The sequence below is a fragment of the Solea solea genome, chromosome 2 (assembly GCF_958295425.1).
Source record: "Solea solea chromosome 2, fSolSol10.1, whole genome shotgun sequence".
Taxonomy (NCBI): domain Eukaryota; kingdom Metazoa; phylum Chordata; class Actinopteri; order Pleuronectiformes; family Soleidae; genus Solea; species Solea solea.
The window spans coordinates 9492843-9512947 of record NC_081135.1 but is presented as its reverse complement, the minus strand read 5'-3'; the positions used below and the strand labels follow the sequence as shown (position 1 = coordinate 9512947).

Below are 20105 nucleotides of genomic sequence, written 5' to 3'. Positions count from 1 at the left end.
CCTACAATTCGGTGTGATTTTGCCAAATTTTGCAAAGTCAGCCTAAACTTTCGAGTCACTTGTCAGCTATGACTTCTTCAAACACAGCCAGCTTTGTCATCATTAGACGATGGATGAGAATCAGAAAAATGGTAGCAAAATTAAAAGAAATGTAATAAAAAAATTTTTTTATTAAAATTAAAATAAAAATAAAATTAACTCTGTTACGTTTCATTGTCTGTTCGATGCGTCAGCACTGACTATTAAGGAACCAGTACCGATTTAGTGCCATTTCTTGATATCTGTCACTAATATATTGTAGGTATGATAAATTTACTTTACTCATGGACCATTATGTCAGCAAAAAGAAATGAACAAAAATACCAACCAAATGACAAACTCAGCCAATGGCCATTAGTCAATATATTAATTCCGTCACTTAACCCTTTTAATGATCCTGGATAAAGTTATGTAACACGACATTAATTTCCCACTCACAAGCTGCTGTAGTGTTGCAGTGTTCAGAAGAAAAAAAAGGACCTTTTACACGTTTGTCTTATGTGTCAGATCCTAAATATCACATGAGCATTGCAGCACTATCCGTTAAAGTCTGTTCATCTCCTTAATGAAGACCTGTGGTTTAATGTATCACAGGCCATTACTGTAACCGATAAATTAAACTGGTAGTGTTATAAATTGCATGTCTGAACATAGCTATGTTCAGCCAAACTCAGACACTGGCTGGGGGTAGAAGTACAACATCTCCAGTCAGTCTTTTTTCCTCGCTGTGCTCCAGACAGGAGAAATTGATCCTTGTGTGTTAAGTTATTAATGTCAGACAAAACACATAAAAAAAGGAAACTAAAATAGCCACAATGGGAGTATCACAGGCTCTCCAACCTCAGAGATGATGCACACACCTAATAAAAAAAGTCTCTGACCCAGCACACTATGCAGCTATGACTTGGATTCAAATCCTACTTACTCAGCTCCCTAGTGAGGCTGCCCTCAAAGTCATCACTGGAGACTGTAATCTCTGGGGAGCCTCAGTGTTTCTCCTCCCTTCCGTGGGCAACCAAGAACTCTTCTGTAAAGTCACTGAAGGGGAGCCATAGCTTGTTCTTTTACTCATATAAGGTGATGCTGGCTTGGCTTTGGGAGTCACGGCCACATTTAAGTAAGTGATTGATCTTCGAAGCCTGAAGATAAAGCAGGAATCACTCACAGCTGTCAGCTATTACTTGAAGATGTTGTCAAGGGTCTTGGTTTGTCTTGTAAGTGACCAACAATATCCAAAAACTTAATGCAGTTTCCAAACCTAATCCAGATCTTGTGTTACCTAAGCAAGACAGACTTATCAGACAAAGCAGCAGTAGACGAGCAGCTCCTTTGTCCGCGTGAAATAAAGAAACACAGATTTTCTGTATGGAATTTGGTGCAGGGGAGAGAGGCTTAAGACCTAAAAGGTCTATCATCAGAAAAGGCAAAAATAAAATAGTGCTTAGTGTAGTCAGCACTGACAAAAACACACACGTCCACAAAGAATTGAGATTAGTTTCCGTCATGTGTCTCAGTGTTAAAGCATGATGCATGAACTGTTGTGGGTGAATGCCTGCATGCATGTGTGAGATCGTGGTTGTATTATGTGTTTGGTATGTGCACGTGGCCAAGATTTTAATTTCTATTTATTACTGTGCTGAGTTTGTCCAAGAATGTAGAGATAATTCTCTCTGTTCTGTGCCTGGGAAGAGAAATGAGAGAGAAAAACATCTAGGCTTTTGTTTTTAATTACAGGGTTAATCAGGTCGTCTTTTTGAGGTCATAATATCCTCAGACGTTTGAGGTTTTCTCATTGTCATATCCAGGTTAATCATTGTTCAGATAACACGCTTTTGTTTGTCACTCGCCATCAGCAGAGGACAAGAACAGACAACAGAGAACCTATTCAAAATTAAAGACATACTTTTGGTACTTTTGAAGCTGACTCTTGACTATACAATTAAGTCACTTTTTCACTTTTGTTCTTTCGCTCTTTTTATTCATCATTTGCCACACTTAATTAAAATAAGATACAGGATGTCAATGCGATCCTCACAAATGTGTAGCTTTGTCCTACAGACTACAGATTTAAGGTATTAATTAGTCCCTGTGCTGTAAGAGAAAGTGCTCATTCAAAGTATGAGCTTCATAACTAAACTTTCTCTTTTGTTAAATGGAGAATTGAGGATTTTTGAGGTGAGGTTGTATGAAGTACTTGGACGTAGTCAATGTGTTTCATTCAGCTGATTGCACAGTGTGTGCTCCCTGTGCTGAGAAGCAGCTGGGGATAGGGACGTGCAAGCTTTGTGAAAACATGGCTGTCAGCAACAAGTGATTGTAGTAACTACACAAAAGTTTTAATATAGAGTACAATGTCTTAACGACATCTTTGCCACTTTGTGTCATTGTGGATTCCGTTACTGAAGCACAAGATGTGCTCTTTATGTGGACGTCATATACCCACACCTGAAGCGCTTTTCCCCTTTGGCAGCCACAGTAAATCGATCAAGGTTATTTTTAACATAGCTAAACACTAACAACACAGCTTGAGAGTTGTCGTCAGACTTCCTGTTGTAGAATAGCCCATGTCTTGTAATTACTATACACTCAGTGTACTAGGATGACTCCATTCAAACACGACATGCTTTTATCGGTGGCAAGTTTTTGGGTTGTTCATTCATCCAACCTTTCATCCCATTCTTGTGAACACTATACAGTATCTTTAGAATATCTTCAGATAATCCTACAAATTGTGTTAATGTTAACTTGGACTACGACAATGTTGCCATAACCTCCAACATCTTCACGCCTTAATGAAATCCTTTCAGATTTGGCACACTTGGTTTTTTGGATGATTGTGGTTTATTGGTGTGGTGTGGTTAGATGTGGTTTTGTGTGGTTTGTTGTTTGGTTGGGGAAAACAGCCTTATTTCAGTGCTCAATTTCAGTGGAGCACAGTTTGAACTAAAATTCATAAGCATGATTTGATTGGCTGCCATCTGTTTGCATAATGGGATTTACTTATGCTTCAGCTTGAAAGGCTTCTCAACTTCTGCCACACACAGCACGAGCGAAATGAAACAGTGGATCTACAAGGCAATTTGACAAAGCGTGACGCTGACCACTGCAGTCCAGGAACTCGGCACAAGATGAACAGGAGTGAATTGAGAAGAGACAGGAGAAGAAAGAGGGTGAAGAAGAGTCAGTCAGACAGGTTCAGCGTTTGATTCAGTGTTTGTAGGTTTGCTGTAAAAGCCTCAGGCGTTCGACTCAGCTCGAGACTGCCACTGAACTCAACAGCAGATATAGATAAGTACAGACAAAAGCATCCAAGGAGAGTGGAGGTGTTTACTTCAGCCAGCCTGTCTGTCCTAGTCTTCATGAAAGGTTTGCAGTTTGAAATGAAAATACAGTAACTTCACTTTCTTTGGCTTCTTCTCTTCCTGCCACATCTGTTGGAGTGACTTTTTTTCAGTGCAAAACTGTTTTATATTTGGTAAAAGTTGCCAGAATAATACAGATTATCTTTACTCTAAATTATCTTATCTTGAAATATAAGACGTATTCACTTTTCCAACAAGATATTATGCAAGTCAATGTGGTGAAGCCGCATAGTGCTTTTCTCTGGTAGAACAGCCCTGGCAGGGTGCTTGAGAGAGCTTCAAAAAAGTGCTGCGCGTGGGTTTCATTTCTATGACAACGGTATTTCAATACAGTGTCCCCACTGACATTGTATCATAGACCAGTATCGCCCCTTTGCTTTTTTATTTCAGTTTGATAGAGATGGTAAGAGAAATATTTAATGCAAATCCAAATAATTTTGAAAATATGATCTCCTTCAGTAAATCTGGTGACTGTAATGGTTTGTTGGTTGATGTTGGTTGGTTGGATGTGTTTGGCCAGTGTGTTGGTTGATAGATGTTTGGTCTGATGCTGTGGTTGTTGTTAGTTGAGAGATAATGCTGTAATTGGTCGGTTGGTTGGATGGATATGGTTGGTTTATTGGTGTGTTTGGTTGTGGTTGATTAGCTAGTTGGTCTGATGTTGTTCTGGTTGGTTGATTGTTCAGTTGGTTTGGTGTGGTTGTAGTTGGTATTTTGGTTAGTTGGGTGGATGTGGTTGACTAGTTGGTCATTCTAACTTTCTGCTTGATTAATTGGTTGGTTAGATGTGGTTGAGGTTGGTATTTGTTTTTTTGGTCAATTGAGTGATTGACTGACTAAACGACAAACTAACTGACATAGTTGACCGGGAGCATTAATCTGAGGATGCTTTCCTTCAAAAGTTGTGTGGATGACCTTGTTGACATGCAGTCAAATGACTTGGAGTTGTGTTGACTACACACAAGCACAGTCATAAAATGGAAGGCACAGTCTTCCATTACACTGCTGTCTGTTTTAGAGCGGCCACAACAAAGAGGACACCCGAGTTTACAGCAAAAAAGAAAGAACAAGCAGCATCAAACAAACGGCCACAGAAAAAGTTGGCCACAGTCAACAGTTAATGAGGAAATGTGTGTTTTAAGACAACACAGAACAAAATGGTGGAGGAAGAGGGGGATTGTCAAAGCTCCATCAACGCACTGTTTAGTCATTGATCTAGGAACAGACAAGAGTCTTTGGTCGGGGGATCTGAGGAGTCTTGACAGCGAGGTGTGGGGGCAGGACTTCACAGACAGACACAGGGCTAGCAACATTTAGTGTTCTATAGACAAAGAAGATACATTTAATCTAGAGTCCACAGAGCCATAGCAGGGAGGCAGGAGTCTCTGTAATATGCTGTGTGGCTTTTTTTGACCTTGTTAAAAGTCCGGCTGCATTGTTACGGACTAATTGGAATAGGGTGATACCAAAATACAAAAACTTAAAGTAATGAGGGAAGTGGAGAAGGTGTGAACAACAGTCGTAGACACAATGTGACACAATACATGAGGTTCAATTGTCTGACTTAAAGTATCTTTTTGTTTGTTGTCTAGCTTTAAGGATTTTTTTCATTGGCCTCTAGTTTGTATACAACACACACAAATAATTAATTTATATAAGGGAATGCAGACTTTGTATCTTATTCATTTGTATAAAATATAAAGAAAATGTGTTTGGCGCAAATGCATCATTAGGATGTGTAATGATGCAGATTTACCGGTCGATCTATGCTCTAGCTCGGTCATCTGGGAGGGGCTCAGATTAGAGCCACTGTTCCATCAAGAAGAGCCAGAGGAGGTGGCCCGGGCATCTGGTTGGGATGCCTCCTGAACACCTCCTTGGTGAGGTGCTCCGGGCATTTCCCACTGGGAGGAGGCCCCAGGGAAGACTCACTGGAGAGACTATTTCTCTCGGCTGGCCTGGGAACGCCTCTGGATTCCCCCGGAAGTGCAGGGGAAGGGAAGTCTGGACTTCTCTGCTCAAGCTGCTACCCCCGTGACCTGACTTCGGATAAGTGGCAGAAGATGGATGGATGGATGATGCAGTAACTTAGGAACTCACAGTGCCCTGTGAGCTTCTGTATAACTAACCAAAAAATCTCAATGACCAGCGGTGGGATGGTGTTATTCACTGGCTCTTACTTTCTCACAATAACATTTTTAACCAAAGAATCTGAACCTACTGGGCCACCCACTTCACTGCCCTCTGAGTTAATCGAGTTTTGCAGTCCTCTGTAGAACACAAAAAGTTACATATATACTGTATGTGTATAAAATTGTTAGCCACTCATCACCTCTATTAATCCCTCTATTCTGTCTGTCTTTTATTCAGGAAGAGGCCAGCAAGCCAAAGATTCTCTCCACACAGAGATTGTCTCCAAAATGGTGTTTCCTTGACTGTAAGTGCATTACAATCTTAGTAAGAGTAACAAGATAATTCCAATACCTTGACTCCTCAACTGAAAAATAACTTAAGTAGACAAGAAGAAGCTTCTTTATACATGTGTAATGTGACAAATGCAAATCATTTTTAATTAAAAACACAACCAATCCAATCTATGCTCCCATTTGACAAAGAATTAATGAGATTAGAAATGAAAGATGTTTCAGTGTCCTTTACAAACACAAAATTTGACTCTACAACAGTTGTATCTAACCACCATCACTTGCTAAGTTTACATGGACATAAGTCTGATAGGAATAAAAATCTGTCACGTGAACATGCCAGTCCAAAAACTCAAACCCAATACAGCTGATTCAAAAACAAATTTCATGGTGCATTGCTATATTAGAAGTAGCCAGTAGAAGATGGTAACACAGCAGTGTTTCAAGTGATTTTTGGCACACCTGGTGGGCTGTACATACAAACGAAGAATAGAACCGCTACTCCCTCACAATGACAGGAGTCAGCTGAGGATTTATCAGGGGCATCTAGTCAGGTTGCCTCCTGTGAAAGACTTCTTTTGGAGGTCCTTAGAGCATGTACCAATGTTAGAAAACCCTGGGGTAGACCTGAACCCATTGTAGAAACTGCATATCCAGTCCTGGAGCACCTTAGGATCCTCCAGGAGGAGCTTGAATGTGCGGTGGGGAGAAGGACGTCTCTGAAATCCTGCTCATCATGCTGCCTCTAAGACCCAATCTCAGATAAGCAGAAGAAAATGATTAAGGGTCTAAAGCTAGTGATTGAGACCATAAACTCCTCAGAAATATGTTTACAAATGTTTGTGATTCATCCAACAAAGAGTAGTGTTTCCCTGATGGACAGTCTAGTGAATAAACATTTCAGGCACTGCTACATCTATTAATATATACAGTCTTTGAATAATAGCAAGGCTGGCCACTCTTTTGTCGCATTAGAAACTGCTACACTTTGCAGAAAAAATGTGATAAGGTTTATTTTAACAGCAACTGAGATGAGGCAGCTCATAGAGTGACAACCCACACAGCTCATTATTTTTTTTAGTCTTGATAAAACCACATACAGCTGTCTAAGTCACTGGTTTACACACACAATATTAAACATAGCCTTACTCAAATAATTCATAGTACTTTATTATGTGTCATAAAACCTGTGACTCTAATTTTAACAAATAAATAGTGACGGTAGTTTAGGTTTATTTCTCAACATGTTCACAACAGGTTTCTATGGCGTACACACTCAAAATAACACAAGCACGGTTCCATCAGTTCCTGTTTATTGGTGACAGTCATAAATATTAATATCACATGGCAGCTTACCAAAAATATTACACATACACACATATGCACTCCTTTGTTTGGGTAGAGTCCTGGTGGGATTTAGCAGTTTAAAAAAAGATACAACAGGAAGTTTGAGAGAAGAGGCAAATAAAAAAAGTCACCTTTTATTTTCTTTTTATCAGTAAACCTTTAGGGCTTATTTCCAGTTTACAACCAGGCTGAGACAGGAATGCTCACTCTCACTGAAAACACGGCTGCCATGTTTGTTTTTGTATGGAAATATGTATCATGTGATTGTGTCACATATTGTAAGTATTCTGTTATTCACTGATAAAACTGTTCTTTACGCTATACTGTGGTTAATTTGTGTCTCTGCTTGTCTCCTCAGCTACAACAGCAGATCGTTTCTATAGGATAGACAGAGCACAGGTATGTCCTTTCTTTTACTTACATATTCATTTTGGGTTTTTTTTAATGCTTTTTTTAAATCCACATGGCTGTCCTGTACATCTTACACTATCAGGAACATCTCAACTACGTATCGGAAATCTCCCAGGAAGAACTCTTCATCCTGGACCCTGAGCTGATCGTTTCAATGACAGTGGGCACCTCCCCCTCACCCAGTGTTGATGTGGCCAACCCTGACTCCAGCCATGAAAACAGCAAGTAAGACAGACTCTGTTACTGTCACTACTGCTTGAACCCTTACTGCTGTGACAAAAGCTGGCAAATCATTTTCTAAGCCACTGGCACTTACTGGCATCAAGGACAGCGATGGTTTTCTAAAGAGAATCCAGCTTCCAGACTCAATCTCTTCTCTACAGAGGCGCACAATCCTAATGCAAACTCTCATAGGAAATCACACATTAACACAGTCTGCACGTGTTGTAATGGATAACTGCAGGAACATGCTGTTACACTGAAACTTTGGTTAAATGCAAAGCATAGTGAACTGAATAACACCATTCAAACACAGACAGTAAAAAAAAATGATATGCGTCAAAATATATCCTGAATAAATCTGAAAGAGAGAAAAATGGGGATATGGCTATCAGTGGCTGTCTTACCGCTCTGGGGGTTTGTTTGGATGACATTTGGAGAAAATGGGGACACATCACAGAAGAATTAAACCCTTGCCATATTCTGGCGATGTTTGCACGAACCTGGCAGCACCACTCAGCTTTCAGTCAAGTATACGCCGACCATTGCTATGGGTTGTGCCAAACCAAGGGGTTGTAGGTTTGTGTGCTTCACTCAGCTCTTAGTGTCACTTTGTATACAAAAAGCTCAGCATTAGTTAGCTGTTTCTGACTCTTGGAAAGCTGCAAAAATATTTTAGACTTAAAATTCGCATGTATTTTGTTAAGTAATCTTTTTGGCTAAAATCTGTGTCTGTGTGAGCCTCTGTGGCTGGTTCTCGGTAGAGGGAGTGCACATAATGTGTGTCAGTAACTCACACAACCACACAAATAAAGAATCATCATTAATCATTAAATTATTCCTTCATCAGTCCCGCAGGGGGAAAATTCCTTCTCTGCATTTAGCCCATCCTCTACATGAAACCGTCCTAGAATTAGGAGCAGCCCTCCAGTTACAAGTTCCCTTTCCACTTGGCCAGTATATATATTATGAGTAGTGATGGAGCTTTTATTTATGAAATTATTTTATAAGCTTCATTTACTGCGACATACTGGTGATGATCCATGCATAAAATCAGATTAGTAACTAAAACTGATTTGTTTTTGCAAACAACAGTAGAAAATTGTCAAATTAACCCCAGGCAGTGTCTCTCACACCATGCTGTCCTTCACAGCGACTTGTCCACTTGTATTATAATTTAAAACATGGGGCTCCAGGTGCTACTTTATCCAGACTGAGTGATTTGGATGCAGATGCTGTATGAGAACCAGCAGGAATGGACAGTCCTGAAGGAGTTTTTAGTGGAAAGACATCGTCCAACAGGCCTTTTGATGTGCTGTAAACACTGCCGGCTGATGTCCACATGAGAACTGAGGCTTCCCGGTTATTAAGAAACACTAAAGGAAAGATGTTTCGCACATAATCATCACCTCTGTGAGAGAGCACAGATGGAAGAGAGGCTGCTTTGTAAACAGACTCATCAGACGAACGTAACTAAAAACATATTTGTGTATATTTTCATGGGAGCTGATGTTGAATGTTGATCATGTTTACAGAGTGTTGTGAAAGTTATAGAGAGATTAATGTTCTCCGAGCAGACGGGAAATTGTCTGTGTCAAACGCACCCTCTGGGCCAAAATTGCTAGTGTTCCACTTGACTGGTAACTCCATGTCCTCCACTGCACCTCTCCTCCCACTGGGGAGCGTGGCAAGTCACCAAGACACCAAACTGGTACAGTTTGTGCATCACTCCTGATGATTTTGTGCAATGTCCTGGTTTAAATTGCCCTCCATGGACAACCTGACAACCGGACATTTAGGATGCATTATTGCAACCACTGTAATCTGTTTTGAGGCTTGTAATTTTCCAACCTGAACCTTGCGGTTTGTAACAGATAGATTCCTGTAGAAACTGCTTTAGGGCAGAGTCATGAATAAGTAAAGGTACAGGGTCTGTCTCGGCAGTTAAAGACCACAGACCAACACAAGAAATGGTAGTAGTCTTTTTGTTGCAAAGCTGTGATTTACCATGTCAGTTTGTGAATCCAGAAGTTCATAAATACTGTATCACCTGCAACCAGGCTCCTATAAGACAATACTAGCTGTCAGTCACACGGGTGTCCACTCATGTGTGCTGTGCTTTATTGCCTATTTCCCTCTAAATGGCAACATGAACTTGAATCTAGTGTTTAAGACAGTTAAGTCCTCAGGAAATGTTTCCTGACATAATAAATCAAGTGAGAAATAGAACCTCACTTCCTTTCAAACAACATTCTTCTGTCATCCAGGTAACTGCTACATACTTCCATTCACTTTTCAAATCAGAAGTTTATGCCCATTTTTATATCCAGTTTATAGCAGAAACTGAGGCTACATCCATATTTCTACATTATTTTAGTTCTACTCCAGATATTTTAGCTGTACATTTTATTAAAAAAAATGGTGCTGGCTCTGTTTTTATCTGAAATATCCTGGCTGAGCCTTTGAAAGATTACACATTTACCCACAATCACTTTCCAATTGGTTCTTATCAGCCACAACTCAGCTCTTACCTGTGAACGAAAAGCTTAGTTCACACAGACTTAACACAACCTAAGTCAGGGTCCTGTACGCACAAGGAGAATCTGCAAAGGTTTTATATCATATCGGCTTTTTATCCACATGGAACCAGCGTTTTAGGAGCCTTAAAACGCTACAGTATATTTGGAAAATTGGTCCCAGAGTGAAAAAATCTCAAAATGCTTCCCTTGTGTTTTCATGTACAAAACCAATATACCGTGTTTGGAGAATGATGATGTTTTCCTCCCCTTCAGCTTAGAGAGGTGTTCCACATCTTCTGTGGCAAATATATTTCAGCATTTACTGAAGACACCTCTTGGAGCAATGTCGTGTTGCTGGAAAAAGAAACATGAAAGAAAAAGATTGTATAGGGAAAGTTCTGGTTCCGTGTGGATAAGGCCTCAGTCTCATTAAAGAGGTTGTTGTTTACACTTTTCACCGTACTTTCTGTTTACCTTTTTATTTGTTTGTTGTCAGCCCTATCTCCCAACAATGATAATTACAGATTATTCACTGGCAGTGGGTTTGCCACTCCAGGAAGTCATCATTATAGTGAACAGGGATTGGAGGTGGTTCATGTGGACAGTGTTTGTACAAATCACAGGACTAAAACATCACAAAACATTTTCTCATTACAGTACAGAGCATATTCGCTGCTGCTGATTTAAATTGCTGCATGTACATGGGGAGATTATAGTGAACTTTAGCTATGTATATAACAGTGCTTATGTAGTAGTGAGGATACAAAAAATGATTTTACAAAATGAAATACCGTTTCAAGTAATGAACCGTATTAGTATGAATACAAATCAACGTTCTCATTATCAGCAAATTAACTTCTCAACCAGGGGTTTTCAAAGTAACAGGCGGCCTCAGTGGGGAGGGACATGATGAATGATGAATGACATTAGTTACTACATTAGTTATCAAAAGGAGATCACAGCTTAACTGTGTTTGATCTGGTTGAAAAGATGATGTTGTTGCTTTGGGGGAATTTAGCAATTTCTTTTCTAGAGTAGGAAACTAACTGATCAAAGACCCTTTTTTCTATGTATACTCTATATATATGGTGTTTAATCCCATATCATGTCAAACCACATTAAAAATATATTTGCTCAGCTGTTGTCTATAAATAATATAATTATGATTTCGTAGTAGGCCTGGGCAAAGTTTATCACGATATACTTTTTATATCATTTGAAATCAATACATATCACGTCAATATTTCTGTCAAGCTTAAAGTTTCCCCTTTATTTTTGAAGTAAAATGAAATGTAAGGATAGGAAAGGGTTATTTTGATTTAAATATTGTAAATATAAGTTGAACATGACAGCTGAAACACGCTCTGCAAATGAATTTAGATAAATTAAACAGATATATGAGCTAAAATCCTAATACTTAGAGGTTGAAAGCTTTAAGTTTTACAGGAGAACTGTTTTTCTCATTTTTGTTCAGGGGGCCACATCCAGCACAATTTGATCTCAAGTAGGCCTAACCAATAAAATGATAGCAAAATAACACCTATGAACAACAAGATCTCCATTTTTTTCCTTTGTCCTACATTTAATGAAGTATCTTTTTATAAAACATGACATTTCTGGAGAACAATAAGTGCAATTTCAACAATATAATCCCGAAATGTACCATTTTACACATGACACTGGATCTATAAAGGCTCAAACATTTAGTCAAATTAGTCAGGTATTTTGAAGTGAAAAATATAGCATTTCACATTACGAGTAGATTCTAATCGTAATGTGAAATTTTAACAAATTCATCCTGGGGGCCAGATTGGACCCTCTGGTGGGCCGGTTCTGGCCCTGAACCGTACGTTTGACACCCCTGTTTTAAACCATTCACTCTTCTGCACCAACGTCCATAGAGAAAATTAGCATTTTTAGCTCTCAGGGACACGGGAGCTGCCTTGTGTCACTTAAATAAAGTAGTACATTTGGACTTCCTGATGGATTCAGCAGTGGATCTATAACTCCTGTGTGCCATGATGTTAAATCGTGTATTTTCTCTACAGACTTTGGTGTGGGGAATAACTGATTTACAAAGCAACACAAATTAACTTTTCTATAGAGATAAAGCAGTGAGCATACTTTTCAGATATTCTTACAACATTATATTGATCAGTTCAAAAGACCTAAGCTTGTAGCATAAACATTTCTTTTCAGGCTTACTGAGCAGACACGTAGTATATTGGAAAAAGGGGAGCCCTGCAGTGTGAGCCTAGAATCTCCATCTGGAGACACAGATCATTTCTATCACAATTCAAGAGCCACACAGGCACACATCTCAGTGCTCAAGACAAAGAAGAACCAGCAGGAAGCAGCATTTAAACCAGACTTAATAGGCCTTTTACATCACTGTCAATGTTTGACCTTTACTTTCATTTTAACGAGCCCTTCTTTGCTTTTACTCAAGACGCTCTCTCTGCCTTTTTGTTTGTAAAACCCAATTTGTGTGAAAACGTGGCTATAATTAATGCAAGCTGTATCAGTGTCACATTCTAAATTGTATTGTATTGGAAAAGACGATTGGCTACGTAACAGTGAAGCATAGAATAGGTGTGACACTGTTTTATTGACACTTATTTAATTCTGGACTGCTCCACTGTGTACTATTGTTCATAATGTGTGTTTGTGTTTCTGTTTTTTTTAAGGGAAGACCCTTCTAATCAGACTCCAGACACCTTTGTTTACCCTGTTGCGTCTTCCTCCTCTTCCTCTTCATCCTCTATTCCCAGGTAAAACACACACATTTAACACTCACTGTCACATTCATTGAAAGCAGCAGCTGACTGTGTGGGGGTGTGTTTGTGTGTTTGTGTGTGTGTGTGTGTGTGTGTGTGTGTGTGTGTGTGGTTAAACCCCATATTAGCCTTGAAAGGTTGTAACTTCTCAACAAAAAGACTTGATATTTTCCCGATGACACCAGTAATTTACACAGAGCTGTCCTGTGGACTCGTGTGGCACAGCTGCAGAACGTTCAGTCTGCGATGTTGTACTGTTCTTTCGTGTAGAAAGTGAAGGTTAAAAGGATAGCTCAGGATTATTGAACTGACAAAAGAAGTAGGTGCAGACTGCACTGCGTGTTCCCTCTTTGAAATTTACTGAAAACTGTAATTTGTTTCTTTGTTAAAAAAAAATAAATAAAAAAATACTCCCTGAACCAATGTCCATAGAGAAAATCAACGATATTACATCACAGCACTCTGGACTTGATCTACTGCTGCCTCCATCACTAAGTTCAAATGTGTTCTATGAGACTTCAGTGTTTGAAAGCCCTTGTTCAGATATACTAAAGTGACTAAAAAGCACCACATGAGGCAACAGTCGACTAGTAGCTCTTGTGTTTCCCAGCTAAAAACAGAATTTTATTAGGTTACTCTTTTGGAAAGTGGCTAAAATCTGTTTTTCTTATGTCCCCCACTGGCAACCACGTTGTCTCATCGCATCTCTCAGCAGCACAGTGGGTGCACACAGTACACTCAGTGCTGGCTAAGTGTCGAAAAACCCCAACTATCCCTACATGTGTGTTTATGATAGGTGCAGAAAGAAGGGCACAGTTCACCTCGTTGGTCAAGCAAGTGCAAGCAGCCTTAACAAGGTCAAAGCCTGCCTGCAACAGAACTGTATTCCACCGTGTGTGTGTGTGTGTGTGTGTGTGTGTGTGTGTACAAATACATGAATAATATTTTCCGTCTGCGTTTTTCTTGCTCTTTCACTCTCCATCTTAGAAACTGCCAACAGTGTTGCCATATTTGCAGTGTTCATGTGTGCGCACATGTGTTTTCTCGGTGCTTGTGTGTGTGTGTGTTTATTTTTTCTGCTTCTCCTCCTTCATCCACATTAAATCCTTTTAACCATATTTACACAAACACTCACAGATTAAATTCTCACCTACAGGAACCTGTTAGTGCAGCTGTTTGTTGACACACTGTTACTGCTCGCTCTCTCTCCCCCTCACTCTCTCTCTCTCTCTCTCTCAACAGAAAAGTCTGTTGTTATTAAATTTATTTTCTAATTGATCCACAAACAAGAACCAAAACCAATAATGTGCTCGCATGCTAGTTTATCAGGTTTGTATAACAGCTCTGTTCTTATCGAATGCTGCTGAAACAGGAGCGAACAGCGCATTAGCTGTGGACTATATTCACTGCCAGATTAATCCACATGTGGGGCTCCAGTAAGAATATGTCTCAGCGGTAAAGTGTATGTGTAATTAAGTCTGCTCACTGATCTGTTTTTAAGAGTCACTGGACAACAATAGAGCTTGGTCGCATAGAAAGACAGGTGGATGGTAGGATGGAATAAATAGATAAATACATCTGCCACATAGCACCACCATGTTTATACAGAATTCCTGAACAGACTAGGGGTGGTAGAACATGTTGTGATATGTCATGGCATGATGCTGTTATTATTTGAAGCGCTGTTTTTTGTATTTTAGCCTCCAACCACGAGTTAGCAGCACTTTTGGCCGTTTGACTCCCTCTCCCCTCCTTCCACTCCTCTCACTAGACAAATAAAATGATGTATTATTAATGCATAAAAAAACACCGTCACCACTAGATGGCATTAAATCCTCTACCCAGATGTTTTAAATCTGTGTCCTTGGGGACCCAGCGTGCCTGTCCTCTCAGGCCGACATGATCACTCAAACCATGTGTTGTTTATGAACAAACGAAACATCAAATGAGCTCGTTTGTTATCACCTCTTTAAAAGCACCATAGGAGATTTCTTTGCAAATTGACTGACCCTCCTCCTCAACAGTTTTATGCTGTTAAAATAAAAAAAAAAACAACACATCCTAAGAGTGGCGCTGTGAGGATATGAATGTTCCCACACCCTGCTAAAGTCATGTGTGTGTGTGTGTGTGTGTGTGGGAGGAGCAGCAGAGAGAAAAGGACGGAAAACACAGAAGAAGCAATTATGAGAACAATACAGTGGAATTGACCGTAAACTGCAGTGGATGTTTCCTGTCTCCTCATCAGTCACCACCACATCTTCTAAATAAAACTGTCATTATGACATTATGGGCAGATGTAGAGACGTAGAAACTCTGCAAGTACAATAACAAAATTTAATATCAATGTAGGTTACGTCCGGATGAATGGAGACGCTCAATATCCTTCTTATCCAAAAGTCTGGACAGGATGGCACGAAGCATGTAAAGCATCTAGAACATTCCAAGAAACACATAATAATCATCTCCCATGTTTTTGCTTGAAACTTCTTCTTCTTTTTTTTCTTACCGTTCCATGAATACATATGTATGAGCAGGGAAATGGCAGTTTGCCTGTTTGCATTTTTAACCATGTGCAGTGTTTTTGTAAACACCACTCCATGTTTTCAGGTGTACACCGACGCAGATTAACGTCCGAAATTAGCACAATCGTGTTTGTACATCTGCTTCTTTGACACTGATAGAACGGATTGCGCACCGGTTCCATTTAAGCCCATTAAACATAATAATGTGAGCTCTGTCTTTTCCTGAACACATAATGTAATGAGTTTACTCACTAGCGTCAGTGCTCTTCACCGCTATTTAAATAATAAATGGTAGTTATTAGTGTAAACATGAGTGGGCGCGTGGCTTTATTTAATTAACACTTGTTAACAGCTTTGAATGCACAAGGCTGTTGTGTTTGGAGTCTGGATTTAAACATTTGCCTCTCATCTAATAGCCAGGAATCTTTAGACTCTGTGGTTAAAAAAAAAAGGGAAATCCAGCATCATAATATTTCCTATCCTCGTAATCCTGCTGCTGGACGTAAACTATGAAATGTAAAGCTGCCACAGCTGTAAAGCCGGTTCCTGTTGTTGATGTCGTGGCTGATCAGTGTGTAAAGATCAGCCATGAGAAACAAGAGAGGGAATAAATAAACAGGTACAATGTGAATCCAGGAAAAAAAAACATAACCTCCTGATCTGAACAACACTACCCTTTGGCTATATATACGTGTGTGTGTGTGTGCGTGCGTGCGTGTGTGTTGGCGGTCTGATTTGCAATGCTGAGTGCACCGAGTGGGAGGATGAGGAGGAGAGATGAGGCCAGAGGCAGGGGCAGAGTGAGGGAGAGATGGTTTTGGAGAAAGAGCGAGTCAGAAAAGCAGTGGATGGAGAGAGAAATGGAACACATGTCAGAGCACTAGAGAGTCACACCAATCTACTGTACTTAGACACACACACACACTCTCCAACAGTGCAGCAGTGCCCACGCAGGGCCAGAGGTGAACGATATTCCTCCTACTGTAATTACCTCTCTCTCTTCTGCCTCTCTCTACCCCTCTGTCTCTCTGACAAACGCACTGAAAGACGCCTACACACAAAATATTTTTGTTGTTTGTTTTTTTTATGTTTTTAAATGAGTTTTGTCTTTCACTTATTGAGAGTTCACACTTGATAGTCCGTTGAAGTCACAGGCAGGATCTCCACAGCAGAGAGAGAGACTTTTCTGAAATGTCAGTGAGGTGTACGTCAGGTAGGAAAACTCAGTTGTTGGAGGAGTCTCGTTTTCCCACTGCGTCTCCGCCGTCAGGGACTAAAGTGGTCACCAAAGCAGACTACACCATGTTTCCTGACAAAATATAGTGGTTTCATAGCATCACACTGCTCTCATGTCTGCCCCCAAGAGAGGACAGTTATTACCGTGCTCAGCACATGAGGTTACAATGAGGTTACAGTTGTAGGGCTGAACATTTTTTCCATAACACTCTTTTTGTGTCTAATGATACGTTTGCTTTAAGCTAAAAGCGACAGTTTGATTCAACAAGTTTCTTAGTTTCAGAATATCTTCACAATTCCAAAACAAAACGATGGTGTGTAAGATTGTGTTAGGTCAGAAATTATTATTATTATTATTCCTTTTTTCTTTTTTTTTCAGTTTCAGTTAGAGAATCAATGTGATGGGCTGCACAACAAACGCATCTTTTTTGAACTGTGATCCAAAGCTACTCTGGTGGTGTGCCAGAACGAAAATACAAAATAAAATGAAAAATAGGTCCTTTCATCAGGCTCCATGGTTCACATCCTCTCCTGAACATCTCGCCTTCATGCTTTCGTTCCCTGAGCTGTCTGGAAGCTGAAAGCATCACTGAACATTCAGTCCTGAGTGTAAACTGGACTTTGTTCGCTGACTTTGTTTCCTCTGTGTCCTGCTGTAGTTCTTCTCAGAGGCAGCGAGTGAACAGTGACAGCTCTGCAACCGAGGCCATGACACAAGACATACCACCAGTTACCAGCAAGCTCACCAGGTTAGTATGCTCTCTAATGTCTCACACTGACACGACTCTTCAAAGTTTAATCATTATTTTCCTCCAAATACATTTGTGAAAAAATATCTGGCACAAACACAAATGTGCTTTTTTTCTTTTTCTTTTTTAAATGTTAGTAGTAAAATAAGCAGAGGAAGTACAAGAATAAGAATACATTAAAAAAGCAATGTAAACAAAGGTTAACTGTAGTTATTGGTCCAATACTCATTATGTATTTGAAATGTTGGGCTATAGCTACTGTTCATCTAAACCCATCAGCACAAATGTAAGTTGTTTATCATGTTGGACACTCAAAGGGTTATCGTGCCGTCCCTAGGGTTAGTTATGGAAAGTAATTACAGCTATTATACAGTTAAAAATAAGACAGTTTTAATAATGTATGGTCAACAGCACTTGCTGAGAGTGACACAGTGACCAAAGAGGAAGAGTTAGAAAGTTACGAAGAATACCTGATGACTCTCTTCCATCACTTCAGGTCTGATTTAAGGAGTCTTGTCTCTTCATTCTTAGCTGTGCACATTTGCTTCATTATTTTGAATATTGTAAAACTTGGTCTGACAGCAATCTGTAAAATTCCGTCATGGAATTCTGTCTTGCTCGCACATACGGTAACTCTCCCCATCAGTACAAGAATCTCTCTTTGTGAATTGTTTTCCGCACATTTGTGTTGCTAAAGTAAGGTGTGGGATTATTGTAATTTGCTTCACCCGGTGTAACTGCACTGCATCTTTGCATTGTCTTTGTACGCACAGTAATCTCAGTGTGTGAGAACACACCAGAACAATTTACTGCCAAGGAGAAAGATGAGAATTGGTGGAGACCAAATCAGAGCAAATAGAGGAAATAGTTATGCCACCAATGTGGTTTCTGTAATATTTTTATTAACAAAGCTTTTTGTACATGCCTTTAAATGTTTTGTTGAGTCAGTTGCTGCCGTTAAAGCTAACTTTTTGAAGATCTGTCCGTCTGTTTACAAAATCAAATGTCAATATATGCAGCAAATAAAGTTATTCACCCATCAGACTCTTCAAAGGCTGCAGCTTCTAAGCACTGACATTTCTTACATAGAGGATGAGCATGAACAAAGACAGGTGCTGCATCTTATTTTAAAGTCTACTATAAACAAAAGTGAGTCCTTGGTGTCATATCCTAACTGATTTGAATTTTAGTTTGTTATGTTTTATATTTGGTGTCAGTGTATGATTTGCTCGTGACTCTCTGTTTTTCATTCTGTTTTATTGCTGTAGGGCCGGCTGCATCCATCGTTCCAACACTACATCTGCGGATTTTAAACCACGACAAAGGTCAGAGGTTACGCAATTAATTCATATTAGTACTATTTGTTTAAGTAATGTCAAAATGTAAAGCCATGTAAGTATGTAAACGTGTCTCTAAATGTCTCGTATACTGTATCAACACCACCAGTTAAGGGACCTTCAGGTGGAGAAGTGCTAGCTCTTTTTGCCATTCATAGAGCTCTCCATCACAGAAATGCCAGACCAGTGTTAACCTTGGTCTTATTGCTTTTGTTGTCTGGTGAATTGTTTAGCCAGAGAATGAGCTTTTCATGGACGAAAATCCAGAGAGTCCCCTGCAGCTAGACACTCTGAACGCCTTTCTGCCATCTTGCTTTCACTGCCACGACTAATACTCTACTATCAGTATCATTAGTAAGGTAATATTTGTTTAATCCTCAATCAAAGCATCTTTGAGGCATAAAACAGATGTTGCTGTCAACCAATAAATCACAAGTAAAGCAGGGCAGGACACCGTGCAACTGCAAGCCTTGCTTTTTAATCTCCGTGCTACTTGAACAGCTGTCGACTCGAATAATCTATGTTTATTCTCTCAGCTTTGGTCACACCACTGAGTGTGGAACCTCTGGTACTGCGCCGATACACCTTGTGATCAGAGACCCTTTATTTTCGTACAGCAGAGCAAACATGTATCACAAAATCCATCTGAACTACTAATCCCCACTGTTATTTGGGATTTTCAATACAGACTGTGGCTGCTAACCGTACACATCACACGTGGACTTTGTCTTCTTTTCTTCTTCTCTCCTTTCTCACTCACATACACCAAGTACCCCCAAGGCCACACCCTCTCTTAAAGAGCCAGTCTTGGCGTGCAACGCTTGCGTATGTATGTAACAGTTGGATTATTTGTATGACTGCAACAGAGTCAAGTCTGGCAAAAAAGTTTTAGTTTTTAAGAACAAACTCACAATACAAAATCAGGTTGAATGTTGTATCAGAGAACAGAAAGTATGTTGAGCTAAGTGTACTAAACTTTTGGGAACAGACTGGAGCCTCTCTTTCTTCCTGTGGTGTGCTCATAGATGACTGTGGAACACGATTTGCCCTGAAAACAATTTCATTCAAAATGTTTTTGTTTGCTTTAATCCCTGTGGCAACAAAAAAAGGAACTCCTCTGCTCACCCCTCTCTTTCCCCCACGTAAGTCAGGGAACTACGGTGG

General features: G+C 39.8%; 1 protein-coding gene across 9 annotated transcripts in view; it reads left to right on the top strand.

Annotated features, from left to right (window-relative positions):
• The window catches only part of LOC131455096 (diacylglycerol kinase zeta-like), an 80568-nt gene that overhangs the window by 49056 nt on the left and 11407 nt on the right, over nt 1-20105 (top strand). For all 9 annotated transcript variants that reach the window (XM_058622605.1, XM_058622606.1, XM_058622598.1 and 6 more), the window contains 6 exons: nt 5772-5838; nt 7530-7570; nt 7665-7807; nt 13008-13091; nt 17515-17604; nt 18873-18929. In XM_058622605.1, coding sequence (XP_058478588.1) covers nt 5772-5838; nt 7530-7570; nt 7665-7807; nt 13008-13091; nt 17515-17604; nt 18873-18929 — 482 coding nt within the window. The remainder of the gene's footprint in view (nt 1-5771; nt 5839-7529; nt 7571-7664; nt 7808-13007; nt 13092-17514; nt 17605-18872; nt 18930-20105) is intronic.